This window comes from Manacus candei, unplaced genomic scaffold, assembly GCF_025592945.1.
Source record: "Manacus candei isolate 608988 ecotype Guabito, Panama unplaced genomic scaffold, ASM2559294v1 h1tg000099l, whole genome shotgun sequence".
Lineage (NCBI taxonomy): Eukaryota > Metazoa > Chordata > Aves > Passeriformes > Pipridae > Manacus > Manacus candei.
In genome coordinates this window covers 949,302-960,283 of record NW_026138147.1, presented here as the reverse complement: position 1 = coordinate 960,283, position 10,982 = coordinate 949,302, and the positions used below count along the sequence as shown (strand labels likewise).

The following is a 10,982-nucleotide window of genomic DNA, read 5'->3' as shown; positions in this document are numbered from 1 at the left end:
CAGCCCCGCGCCCACACACACGAACCCTGCAGTCCAGTCGCTCCAGTGGCTCCGTTGTCAGCACTATTGACACGTGGGCTGTTCAGGGCCCTGCTCCTCCTCCAATTGCTGCACTCACACCCCCGTGCTCACGAGCTCTTGCAGAGAGAATTGGCTCACACAGGAGTTGGAAGTTAAGTTTAATGAGAAGACAGAACAGACTGCACTGGTTGGGGTCCTCCCCTCAACTTCCCTCCAGTCCTGTGTTATCCAAAACTGCTCTTCCCCTGCATCCCATCATGTGTCCTACACTCCAAGGCAACAATCCCCCTAGGCCAAATGGGGATCTGCTCTCAGTGACTGAGGGGTTTCAGACCTGGACAACAGGGCTGAGGGCTCTCCCAGGGCAGCCCTGGAAAGAGCTGGGACATGGGGTCCATTTCCCAGAGCCTGGCATTGGGGTTGTCACTTGCCACTGTTCCTCTGTGCTCTCTCTGTTTGGAGATGGATTCTTGGAGAGCTGATGGCCCTGCAGTGATGGAGCAGCCAGGGCAGAGCATTAACTGAGTTACTCCTCCTCCCACTGTTAGTGCCCTGTCTGTGTGTGCAGATGAGCTTCTTATCACTTAACCTGACACAAGCTGACAAGAGCACAAATCTCCTGAGGCATCCGTGTTTGGAGGTCACACACATATGCCCTGCTATTGTTTAACAGATGAGAGCAGATCCTTGGAATTTATGTCCAGAAATGCATCAGGATTAGGGGAAAAGCTTTGTTATTGTACTGGCAATGGATTTGTTCAGTGCCAGTATCACAGCCTTGTTCCTAAGGCTGTAGATGAAGGGATTTAAGAATGGGTACAGGACTGTGTTCAGCAAAGCTACAATTCTGTTGGTCTTCAAGGAAACATCTGCTGAAGGACACATGTAGAGAGCAAGGCAGCTCCCATATGCAATGGATAAGGTGATGAGATGGGAAGAGCAGGTGGTAAAAGCTTTCTTCCTCCCAGAGGCTGCTGGAAGCTGCAGAACACAGCAAAGGATGCACGTGTAAAATGCCAGAGTTAAACAGAAGGAACCCAGCACGACACACGATAAGAAAACAGAGTCTATTTTCCAAAGCAGGCTGGTGTCAGAGCAGGACAGTTTGAATAAGGGGGAGTTGTCACAAAGGAAATGGGGGATCCTGTTGGAGCCACAGAAGGACAGTTGAGAGAGGAAGAGCAGGCGGTAGCTCAGGAGGGTGAAGCCGATGAGCCAGGCAGCAAGAACCAGGCAGAGGCAGAGCTGAGGCTCCCTGGTGGCAGCGTAGTGCAGGGGGTGGCAGATGGCAACCCAGCGGTCAAAGGCCATGACAACAAGCAGGACAAACTCTGTGCAGCCCAGGGCGAAATAGAAATAGGATTGGGCAAAGCAGCTGCTCAGCGAGATGGTTTTCTGATCAGAACTCAGGATGGCAAACAATTTGATGCTTGTGGAGGATGTAAACCAGATTTCCAGGAACGCCAGGTTGCTAATGAAAAAGTACATGGGGGTTTGCAGGTGGTGATCCACACACACGAGGAAAATGATGGTTGCATTCCCTGTCACTGTTGTCAGGTACATGAGCAGAAGGATCACAGAGAGAAACAGCTGCAGGCTTTGATCACGCCCTGGGAAACCCTCTAGGATGAACTCAGTAACTGCTGTTTCATTTGCTGCTCCCATGCTGAATTTCAGTTCATCCTGCCGGGACAGGAACATGGCAAAGCCAAGTGTGATAATTTCACAGGCTGGACAAAATGTTCTGTCCTTCCCTCTCTGCTCCTTTCATTTCCTGCACTCTTCCTGTACAGCCCAGAGATCGTCCTTCAAGCAATTCTCACACCCTGATTTTTCTGTTTCACATTTCACTCAGAGTCCTCAGAGATTTTGCTGTCTTATTTCTACTTTGCCAAATACTCACAAAGAATTCTTTCACCAGAACAGAGGATTCTGAAGAGGCTCTTGGCTATTTCACCCCATTCCTGGGAAATCCCAGGCTCACTCAGACCTCTGGCAAACATCTGTCACACCTCTGAGCCAAAAGTCTCTCTTCTACTGCACAGATGCTAACCCATGAAATCACATCCACTCTGCATGTTTAAAGCTCTTGTTTCTACTTTTCAGTGTTGGCCTTTTGCACTGGGAATCCCTGAGAATCTGTTGATTCCAAAATAAGCAATATCAAGTATTTTGCAATCCCCTGCTTTCTGCCACAGCTTCTTGCTCTCTGGTTCTTCAGGAAAAGACAGGGGAGAGCAGAATAGGGACCAAGTATAACTTGACTTTTTAGTACTCTAAATAATGACCAAAATTTTTTATGGATCCACACAGTGTGTCACAGAGTCCCACCTCACACCCGTCTGCACAAAAAGGCACTTGTTGCCATACAGTTGCTCGTTGCTATTGCTGTCAAATGTTCCAACCCAAATGCAGAGCAAGAGAACAGTGCCAGGAAGAGATTTGTAACCTCTCCTTTGCCTGCCAGTTTTAGACTGGGAGAACCCAGCCTCCAGAGCCTTCTCTTGTCTCCACTGACTACAGAGGGAGCCTGGAGAAAACAAGTTCCATAAGGGCCTGCAGTGGAGCAGATGAAACTCATTATTCAAGTCTCAAATCTCCGATTAATTAAGTTGTTATGCTTTTAAATGAAAATTCACAGTTCACAGAAAGAAGCATGAGAAAAAATGTGCAATAAAGACTGGCATTTTCCCTTTCATCTTTTGATTTTGTTTTTAGGCAGAGAGGAGCAGAGCACATGGCTCCAAAACCAGGGTGATTTGAAATGCCAGGGGGAGGAGAGGGGATGGTGGGTTTGAAGCAATGAAACAAAGCTGTGTTGATGTGCAGCCAGAGCACTGAAGTCATTAGTCCCCTGAGTGGTCCCAGTTCATTGTCCACATAGATGAGAGGAGAGACTGGTCTGAGAGAGCCCATCAGCTTGAAACCAAGGGATTGAATTCAGTCAAGACCCTTAAAAATTAACAAACTCCAAAAGGAGCAACAATTTTGAGTCACCTTCAAAATCAGCTGTTGGCCTGAACTGTGTGGGACCTGCCCAGGGACACCCTCCAGGGAAGTCCAGGCAGTCCTGGAGATGGGCAGATCCTGCTGTGCCCAGGCCTTTTCTGGGGCATAAATGTGGCGACTGCCGTCCTGGGGGGAGAGTCTGACGCTTCAGAGATCCCTGGAGCAGCTTCTGCTGCACAGCTGAGTAAACCTGAATGAGTTGGAAGATGCTTACACATGCCAGAGGGGGCATGCAGGACCACAGGTCAGGTGGATTATAAGAATTAATCAGAACAGTGGTGACCAAAGTCACACCTGATCCAATTGAAGACACTGGTGCAAGGACCATTGCAAAGGAAACTCTTCCAATCTGAGTTATCCCACAAGTCAAACAATCTTTTCCTTGAGAGCTCATCAAAAATAGAGAGGAAGAAAAAAAAAAGCGAGGAAGAAGGAGACATATAAAATGTGCTAATACCAACTGAGAAGAACCTCTGAGCAATGTTTCACCACTCAAACTGTTGGTAGAAAATGTGTTTGGGAAATGACTGCACAAAGAACATTCATGAATCTGGGAAGGAAGACTTCTCCAGAGAGTACACAGAAGTCTTCATGTCAGAGGGCTCCACTATTTCCTAAAATCTACATTCAGGGCTTGAGTCAGCTGTTTGCAGAGAGGCCACCAGTGGCTCCAGCATTCTCTGGGGTAGCTGAAGCCCTCATGTGGGACTGGGAAAAGTGTCCCAGGACCTACGGGAGCTCTTCTGGAGCAGGAGCTGGAAGGCCTGAGCTGAGGCAGGTACCTCAGGAGCGGTGCAGGACTGCTGGGTGCACTGGGCAGGGACCAACAGCCCAGGAGCTCCTTGTCCTTCTGGGTGCCAGCTGTGAGGTCACTTCTGTCACAGGAACTGAGTAGCCCCCAGCTGATCTGTGGGAAGGCAAAGAGTCAGAAGTCATGAATGTCATCAGAAAGCTGCTCCCAACATGATGGCAGATTTGGGAAGGTCAAGGGGAACGGGGACAAGGGAGATGGGAGACTTGGCAAGGGAATAATGCTTGGTCAAGAGAGATGGAAGATTTGACCAGAGAAGGGCTGTTGGGAGATGTGATAGTCAGAGGTGTCTTGGGCACAGCAACCATGAAATGATGGAGTTTTCAGTTCTGGGTGAAGTAAGGAAGGGGTCAATAAAACCTCTACCTTGGACTTCTGGAGGGTGGACTTTGGCCTGTTCAGGACACTGAAATGGTTGAGACAGTGTCCTGGAAAACAGTCCTTAATAACAAAGAGGTCCAGGAAGGCTGGACCTACTCTAAGAAGGAAATCTTGAAGGCCCAGGAGCAGCCTGTCCATGTGTGCTGCAAGATGAGCCAGCAGGGAAGACGACTGGCCTGGCTGAGCAGGGACTGGGGGAATAAAAAGGGTTTATGACCTTTGGAAGAAGGGGCAGGCAGCTCAGGAAGAGTACAAGGATGTTGTTAGGCCATGTAGAGAGAAAATTAGAAAGGTAAAAGCTCAGCTAGAACTCAATCTGGCTACTTCTGTAAAGGGTAATAAAAAGGGTTTAATAATACATCATCAACAAAAGGAGGGCACAGGAAAATGTCCATCCTTTATTGGACACCAGGGGGAACACTGTCACCAAGGATGAGGAAAAGGCCAAGGCATTTAATGCCTTCTTTGCCTCAGTCTTTAACAGAAAGGCCTGTTATCCTCAGGACAACCAGCCCCCTGAGCTGGTAGACAAGGACAGGGAGCAGAATGGACCCTCTGTAATCCAGGAGGAAGCAGCTGGTGATCTGCTGAGCCACTGAGACACTCCCAAGTCTATGGGACCAGAAGGGATTCATCCAAGGGTGCTGAGGGAGCTGGAGGGAGAGCTCAGCAGAAACCCTCCACCATTTACCATCAGTCCTGGCTCACTAGGGAGGACCCGATGAGTGGAGGTGCTCATGTGATGCCCATCCACAAGAAGGGCCAGAAGGAGGATTGAAACAGGAGCCAGGCCTAGAAGAGTTAACTGAGATATCTTGGCCTGCTGAGAAACCCAATACCTGTTTTGCTGGAAGAACATTTTCGGAGCACTGGTTAATCTCCTGTTCTGCTCTGGTCATTGGACCAAAGGCCTTATTATAGAAAGAATAGGAGTAGTACACACACAGTAATAAATTAGGTAACCCAGATGTTTGAATAAGATCTAGAAGGCCCAGAGCCAGGATTTTGCAAGCTTGAAGAATTCAGGTCACCTGACTGAAGAGGTCAAATTGAGGAAGACGTCCATGGCGACCACCAGAGGGATGAAGGCTTGAGGAGAAGCCCCCCACAGTAGAAGACTGGGCATGTCTGGAAAGACTCTGCCCAGAGACCAGCCTGCTTATTAATATGTATAATAAATGAGGTAACCCTGTATCTAAAGCGTATAAAATGGCTTAGTTTTGCACTTTCAAGTTGAGCAACTTTGTCCAGTGCGATCTGGCTTGCTCCCAAGGTTGAATAAACAAATACCTTGCTGCTTAAAGATAAAAGATTGTCTCTGAGCAGTCTTTGGGGCCGATTGTTCGGATTCACTGGTCACGTGCAAACAGGTGAGTGGTCAGTGCCCATGCCTGGCCATGCCCGGCAAGGGATCCCCACAGTCTGTCCCGTTTGCTTCATCCCTCCATTGCCAAGAACTTTTTAGGACAAGGGAACTCTGTGCTCTGGGTTTGGAGGGAGGTCCCAGTGCCACTTTCTGGAGTGGGATTGACAAATGATGGGGTCTTGTGTTCTCTGGGGGGCCAGACTCTGGTGAGACTGGTGTGTGTGCACATGAGACTGGTGTGGGTGTGGGTGGGTGTAACCACCAGTGAACATCAAACCGGAGCACCCACTGCCTAGATGAGACCTGGGAACCATCTCCTGGAGGGATCCACATGGGCTGGGTGTCCCTGTAGCTCTACATCTCCCCCTGAGGTGGCAGAGCACACCAACTGCCCATCCCTGTGTCCCTTTCTCCACTGGCTGTGCTTTGGTTTGGCCCAGAAACCTGCCGAGGTCCCTTCCAGGATGAGTCCCAGTGCACTGCCCTGCACCGTGGGCCTTCCCCTCCTGATCCAGCATCTGTGGGGCAGCAGAGCTGGGTCAGTGCAGGGACAGGGCTGGCTCTGACAGGGGCCATGAAGCCACTGCCAGGAGGTGACAGCAAGGACAGTTTGCAAAGAACAAATTTAGATAGGGTGCCTTTGTTGGAATCAAGGGGGTCATTGTGACACCAGAGAAAGTCAGGGAATCAATGAGCTGTTGTGACACTTCAGGGTCTCCTGGAACCAAAGGAACCCTGGGACAGTTTGGAACCTCATGGACTCAAGGGCCTATGGAGACCCTGCAAAGCTCATGGAAGCAGAGGAATTCTGGGAGAGTGTGGAACTTCCTGGAATCAAAGGGCCATTGTGACACTGGAGGGCCTCATGGATCTGAAGGAAAGCTGGGAGACTGCAGAATCTCCTGGAATCAAGTGGCCTTTTTGCACTGAGGGGCCAGAACTGGACACAGCACTCGAGGTGGGGCCTCAGCAGTGCCCAGCACAGAGGGGCAATCAGTTCTCTGCTCCTGCTGGCCACACTCTTCTCCACAAAGGCCACGATGCCCTTGGCCTTCTTGCCCCCCTGGGCACACTCTGCCTCATATCCAGCCGCTGTCAAGCAGCACCCCCAAGTCCCTTCCTGCTGAGCAGCTCTCCAGCCCCTCTGCCCCCAGCCTGGAGCGTTCCAGGGGGTTGTTGGGACCCAAGGGCAGGGCCTGACACTTGGCCTTATTGATCCAGCCTGTCCAGATCCCTCTGCAGAGCCTTCCTGCCCTCCAGCACATCCACAATCACACCCAACTTCATGGTATCAACCAATGTACTGAGGGGGCACTTGATCCCCTCATCCAGATCAGCAAGAAGGGTGTTAAACAGGAGCAGCCCCAGCCCTGAGCCCTTGGGAACCCCACTAGTGACCGGCCCCAGCTGGATTTAGTTCCATCCCCCACCACTCTCTGAGCCATCAGCCACTTTGTCACCCAGCAAACAGTTCCCTGGGCAAGCCATGAGCAGCCAGTTTGTGCAGGAGGTGCTGGGGGAGATGGGCTCAAAGGCTTTCCTGAAGTCAGAAGAGACACATCCCCAGCCTTTCCCTCAGCTACTGACGGGGTCATTTTGTCAGAGGAGGAGACCAGGTTGGTCAGGCAGGACCTGCCTTTCCCAACCCCACACTGGCTGGGCCTGATCCCCTGGATGTCCTGCCCGTGCCGTGGGATGGTGCACTCGGGTGCATCCCTTCTGGGCCCAGGGCCTTGTGGGGGTGTCACTGGCAGGGCAGGTCACTGAGCATTTCCTGCTGGATTACAGGGGCTTCACTCAGCTCCCCATCACCAGCTTCCAGCCCTGGGCTCAGGGGATCCTGAGGACAAGTGGTTTTAGAAGTACAGACTGAGGCAAAGGAGGCAACAAGTCCCTCAGCCTTTTCCTCCTCCCCTGACACTGGGCTGCCCTCTCCACCCAGCAAGGGATGGAGACTCTCCTGAGCCCTCCTTTTGCTGCCCATGGATTCAGAGACACATTTTTTTGCTGTCTTTAAGTGCAATGGTCAAATTCTGTTCTGGTTTGCCCTTTTCCCTTTGAATTTTCTCCCTACATAACCTCACCACATCCTCGTAGTCCCCCCAAGTTTCCTGCCCCTCCTTCCAGGGGTGATAAACTCTCTTTTTTCCCTGAGTTCCAGCCGAAGTTCTCTGTTTAATCAAGTTGTGCCTTTTGCCTCCTGGCTTGTCTTAGGGCACATGGGCACAGCTCCTGGAGCTTTGAGATTTCCTTCTTAAAGCACCTCCAGCCTTCCTGGACTCCTTTGCCCTTCAGGATTGACTCCCAAGGGACTCCAGCAATCATTCTCCCAAACAGGCCAAAGTCTGCCTGCCGTCAGTCCAAGGTGTCAGTTCTGCTGCCCCCTCCTTCCTCCACCCAGAAAGGAAAACTCCAGCATTTTGGGGTCTCTGTGCCCGACGGCTCCGACCACCACCTCCCCCACCAGTCCCAGAATCATGGAATGGTTTGGCTTGGAAGGGACCTTAAAGAGCATCTCAGTCCGGCTGTGAAGCCGGGGGTGCAGCCAGGGGTGCCCAGGGCTGTGGGGCAGAGCAGGGTCCTGCAGCCCAGGGCGCTGTGCTGGGCAGGGACTCTGCTGCCTGCCAGGGGCAGCTCTCAGCCGGCCCGGGAGCTGCTGCCAGGGCTGGGGGAGAAGGGCTGTGGGCAAGGAGAAATCCCTTGGAGGTGAGGGCAGCATCCTTTGGATGCCGTGCTCTTGCAGGGTCAGACCTGCTCACAGCTCCAGATCCCCACAAGGTATTTTACAGGGAGGATTTGACCAAGCACACAAAGTCAGGGGCTTTGGGGAGGCACTGGGACATAGAAATTGTTCTCTCAGTTTAGGAAGAAGCACTTAAATGCAAAACCTTTTCCTCTCAGAGATGAAGAATTCAAGGACTCTCAGAATCAGACAGGATCCTGGGCAGTGCTGAGCTGTGGGGGGAAGTCACAGCCCCACGAAGCCCCTGAAGCTTGAGGGCTTTGAAGGATTACAGAGTGTTAGACCGTTTTCCATGAGAACAGTAAGGCTAACTAGATAGTTCCCATGGTCACAGCCTTGAGATATAAAGAGTACAAGGTCAAAGCAGTCTGGCTGAAGGCAGCTGCTGGATGCCTAAGTGTTTCTGCAAGAATATGTTTATATTCTATGTGTGAAAGTAGAAGCGAGCGAGCTCAGTAAAGGCTGTGCTCTGTGGATCCCCTGGGAGCAGGGACAGCACAAAGCCTTTCCCACGTGCCTCCCTCACCTGGCTGTGGTCTCCCTGTTTGTCAGCACTTGAACCTCCCTCCATCTCCTCCCCATCCCTGGATCTGGCCCTGTCAGTTCTGTACTCAGTGGTTCCTCCAGCACTGAACCCCCTCATCTACAGCCTGAGAAACCAGGAGTTCAAGGATGCTCAGAGAGAAATGATGACTGGATGCTTTCCAGGAGCAATCAAGTGCCTGTTTTCTGGGCTGTAGCATTCAGAATGGGTCTCACTAATGGCCCAGCCTTTCTGCTCAGGTTTTTTGTGGAGTTCATGGAGTTGTTCTCACAATAAGTTTCTGTGCAATTAAATATTATTATGCACCGGCCTTCTAATTTAGTGTTCACCTTTTGACCCAGAGATGTATAAATGATGAATTGTACTCTCGGAGTATTTAAACCATATAAAGGACCCTGCAGTGCCTTCTTTGTCCAAGATCCTTCTTCTTAGCTGTTCCCAAAGGACAGCACACTGCAGGACAGGGTGTATTTGCAAAGGGGAAGGGGACAAGAATCCCAGCCCAGCAGCACTGCCAGGGAGCAGCAGTGCTTGGTCTTCCCAGAGCTGTTCTCTTACCCCTTCCACACTGTCCTCCTGAGCCCCTTTCTCCCTGTAAGGCCTGAGTGCTCTCTGAGCACAGTCCTGGGGGCTGGAAGCCCTTGGAGCACAGGCAGGGACAGGCCCTGGGAACTTGTGAAGCAGAGCTGGGCTCCCTTCCAGCATCTCCAGGATGCTGTGGGATCTTCTGAGGGCAGGGCATGGACTGGGGCACTTCTTCTGTGTCCTTGCTCCAGGGCTGGAACTCTCCTGCAGTGTCACCATGACACTCCTGCTCTCTGCTTTCCAGGTTCCATTTTCAGATCCAATCTTCCCCTCCTGTTCACAGGGACATCCTGGGAGTGCTTCAGAGCTGCCATCCTGGGGCAGCTCCTGCCCAGCGTGGGCAGGCACAAGGTCTCTCCAGCTGCTCCTCTCCCCTCCCCAGTGCCACTGTTTCCTGCAGCCTCCTCATCCTTGCCCAGCACAGCCCTCCTGGCACAGTTGGACACAGCCCTTGTTCTACCCCCTCCTCAGGCACCTGCCCAACCCCCTCAGCTCCAGCCTGATGGCCACAAACCTTCAGGGCAGGAGGCACCAGGGAAATGCTGAGGAAACCTTTCAGCTGCACTCCAATCCCATTGGAGGGGTTGGCCTGGAGGAAGAAATCCCTTCTCATTCTCCAGAACCAGCAGGACAACCTGTGCTGTGTCCTGGGCACTCCTCTGGAAGTGTGGGCTATGGAAAAGGTTTTGGTGTCAGGGATATTGAGAAGGCTGGGCAGTGTCACTGGGAGACCTTTCCCAAACCCTTGGAAAGGCCAGAGCCATCCCAGAGCTTCCTGGGGCCTTGGCAAAGGCAGACATGGAAGCAGTCTGCAAACAGGGCAGCAAGGAGGGTTGGCAGAGTTCCAGACTGCTCAGGCTCAGCAGGGAAGGGAAGAGGGCAAGTCCTCCTGCAGCCATTGCCAGGCATGGGAAGGACAAGACAGGGATTGCAGAACCCCTGTGGGAGGGAATAGAAGAGGATGTTGTGTGCCCAGACTTCAGCAAGGCCTTTGACGTGGTCTGCTGTGGTCTCTTAGAGCCAGACTGGACTGCAGAAGTGGAAGATGTGGTGGGTGGGAAGTTGGCTGAATGAAGAGTGTCCAAAAAAATCCATGGTACAAAGTCCTCTTGGCAGCAACTTCCTGGTGAAACCCCTCAGTGACCAGCCCTTGAACACCACTGTAGAACATCTTTATTCTCTTTCTGTACAATGGGACCAAATGTATTTTCAAGTCCTTTGTGGATGATGCCAAATTTCAGGGAGCCCTTGAGCAACCTGTCCTGGTTTAAAGACACATACTGGGGAGGGAAATCCAATCAAATGAACTCACTCCCCTTTTATTCCCCACCAATACAGGGAGACAAAAATACCAGGAGGTATAAGTGAAAAAATAACAATTTACTGACAAGAAATATAGCAGCAAAACCAACAATACCAACAGAACAGTTCAAAGCAAGAGCCGAGAGAGAAATTGCCTCCTCTGTCCCCCCCTGCCCCAACTCCCTTTTGTAAAGACAAAACCAGGGATCAGCAGGTGCCT

The 10,982-nt window shown here is 51.6% G+C and overlaps 1 protein-coding gene across 1 annotated transcript; it reads right to left on the bottom strand.

Moving 5' to 3' along the window:
- Positions 1 to 738: 738 nt before the first annotated feature.
- LOC127461303 (olfactory receptor 6F1-like) lies at positions 739 to 1,737 on the bottom strand. Its single transcript, XM_051768991.1, has one exon. It carries the CDS (start codon positions 1,720 to 1,722, stop codon positions 739 to 741), a length of 984 nt encoding a protein of 327 aa, XP_051624951.1. The 5' UTR covers positions 1,723 to 1,737.
- Between the last annotated feature and the right edge of the window lie 9,245 nt (positions 1,738 to 10,982).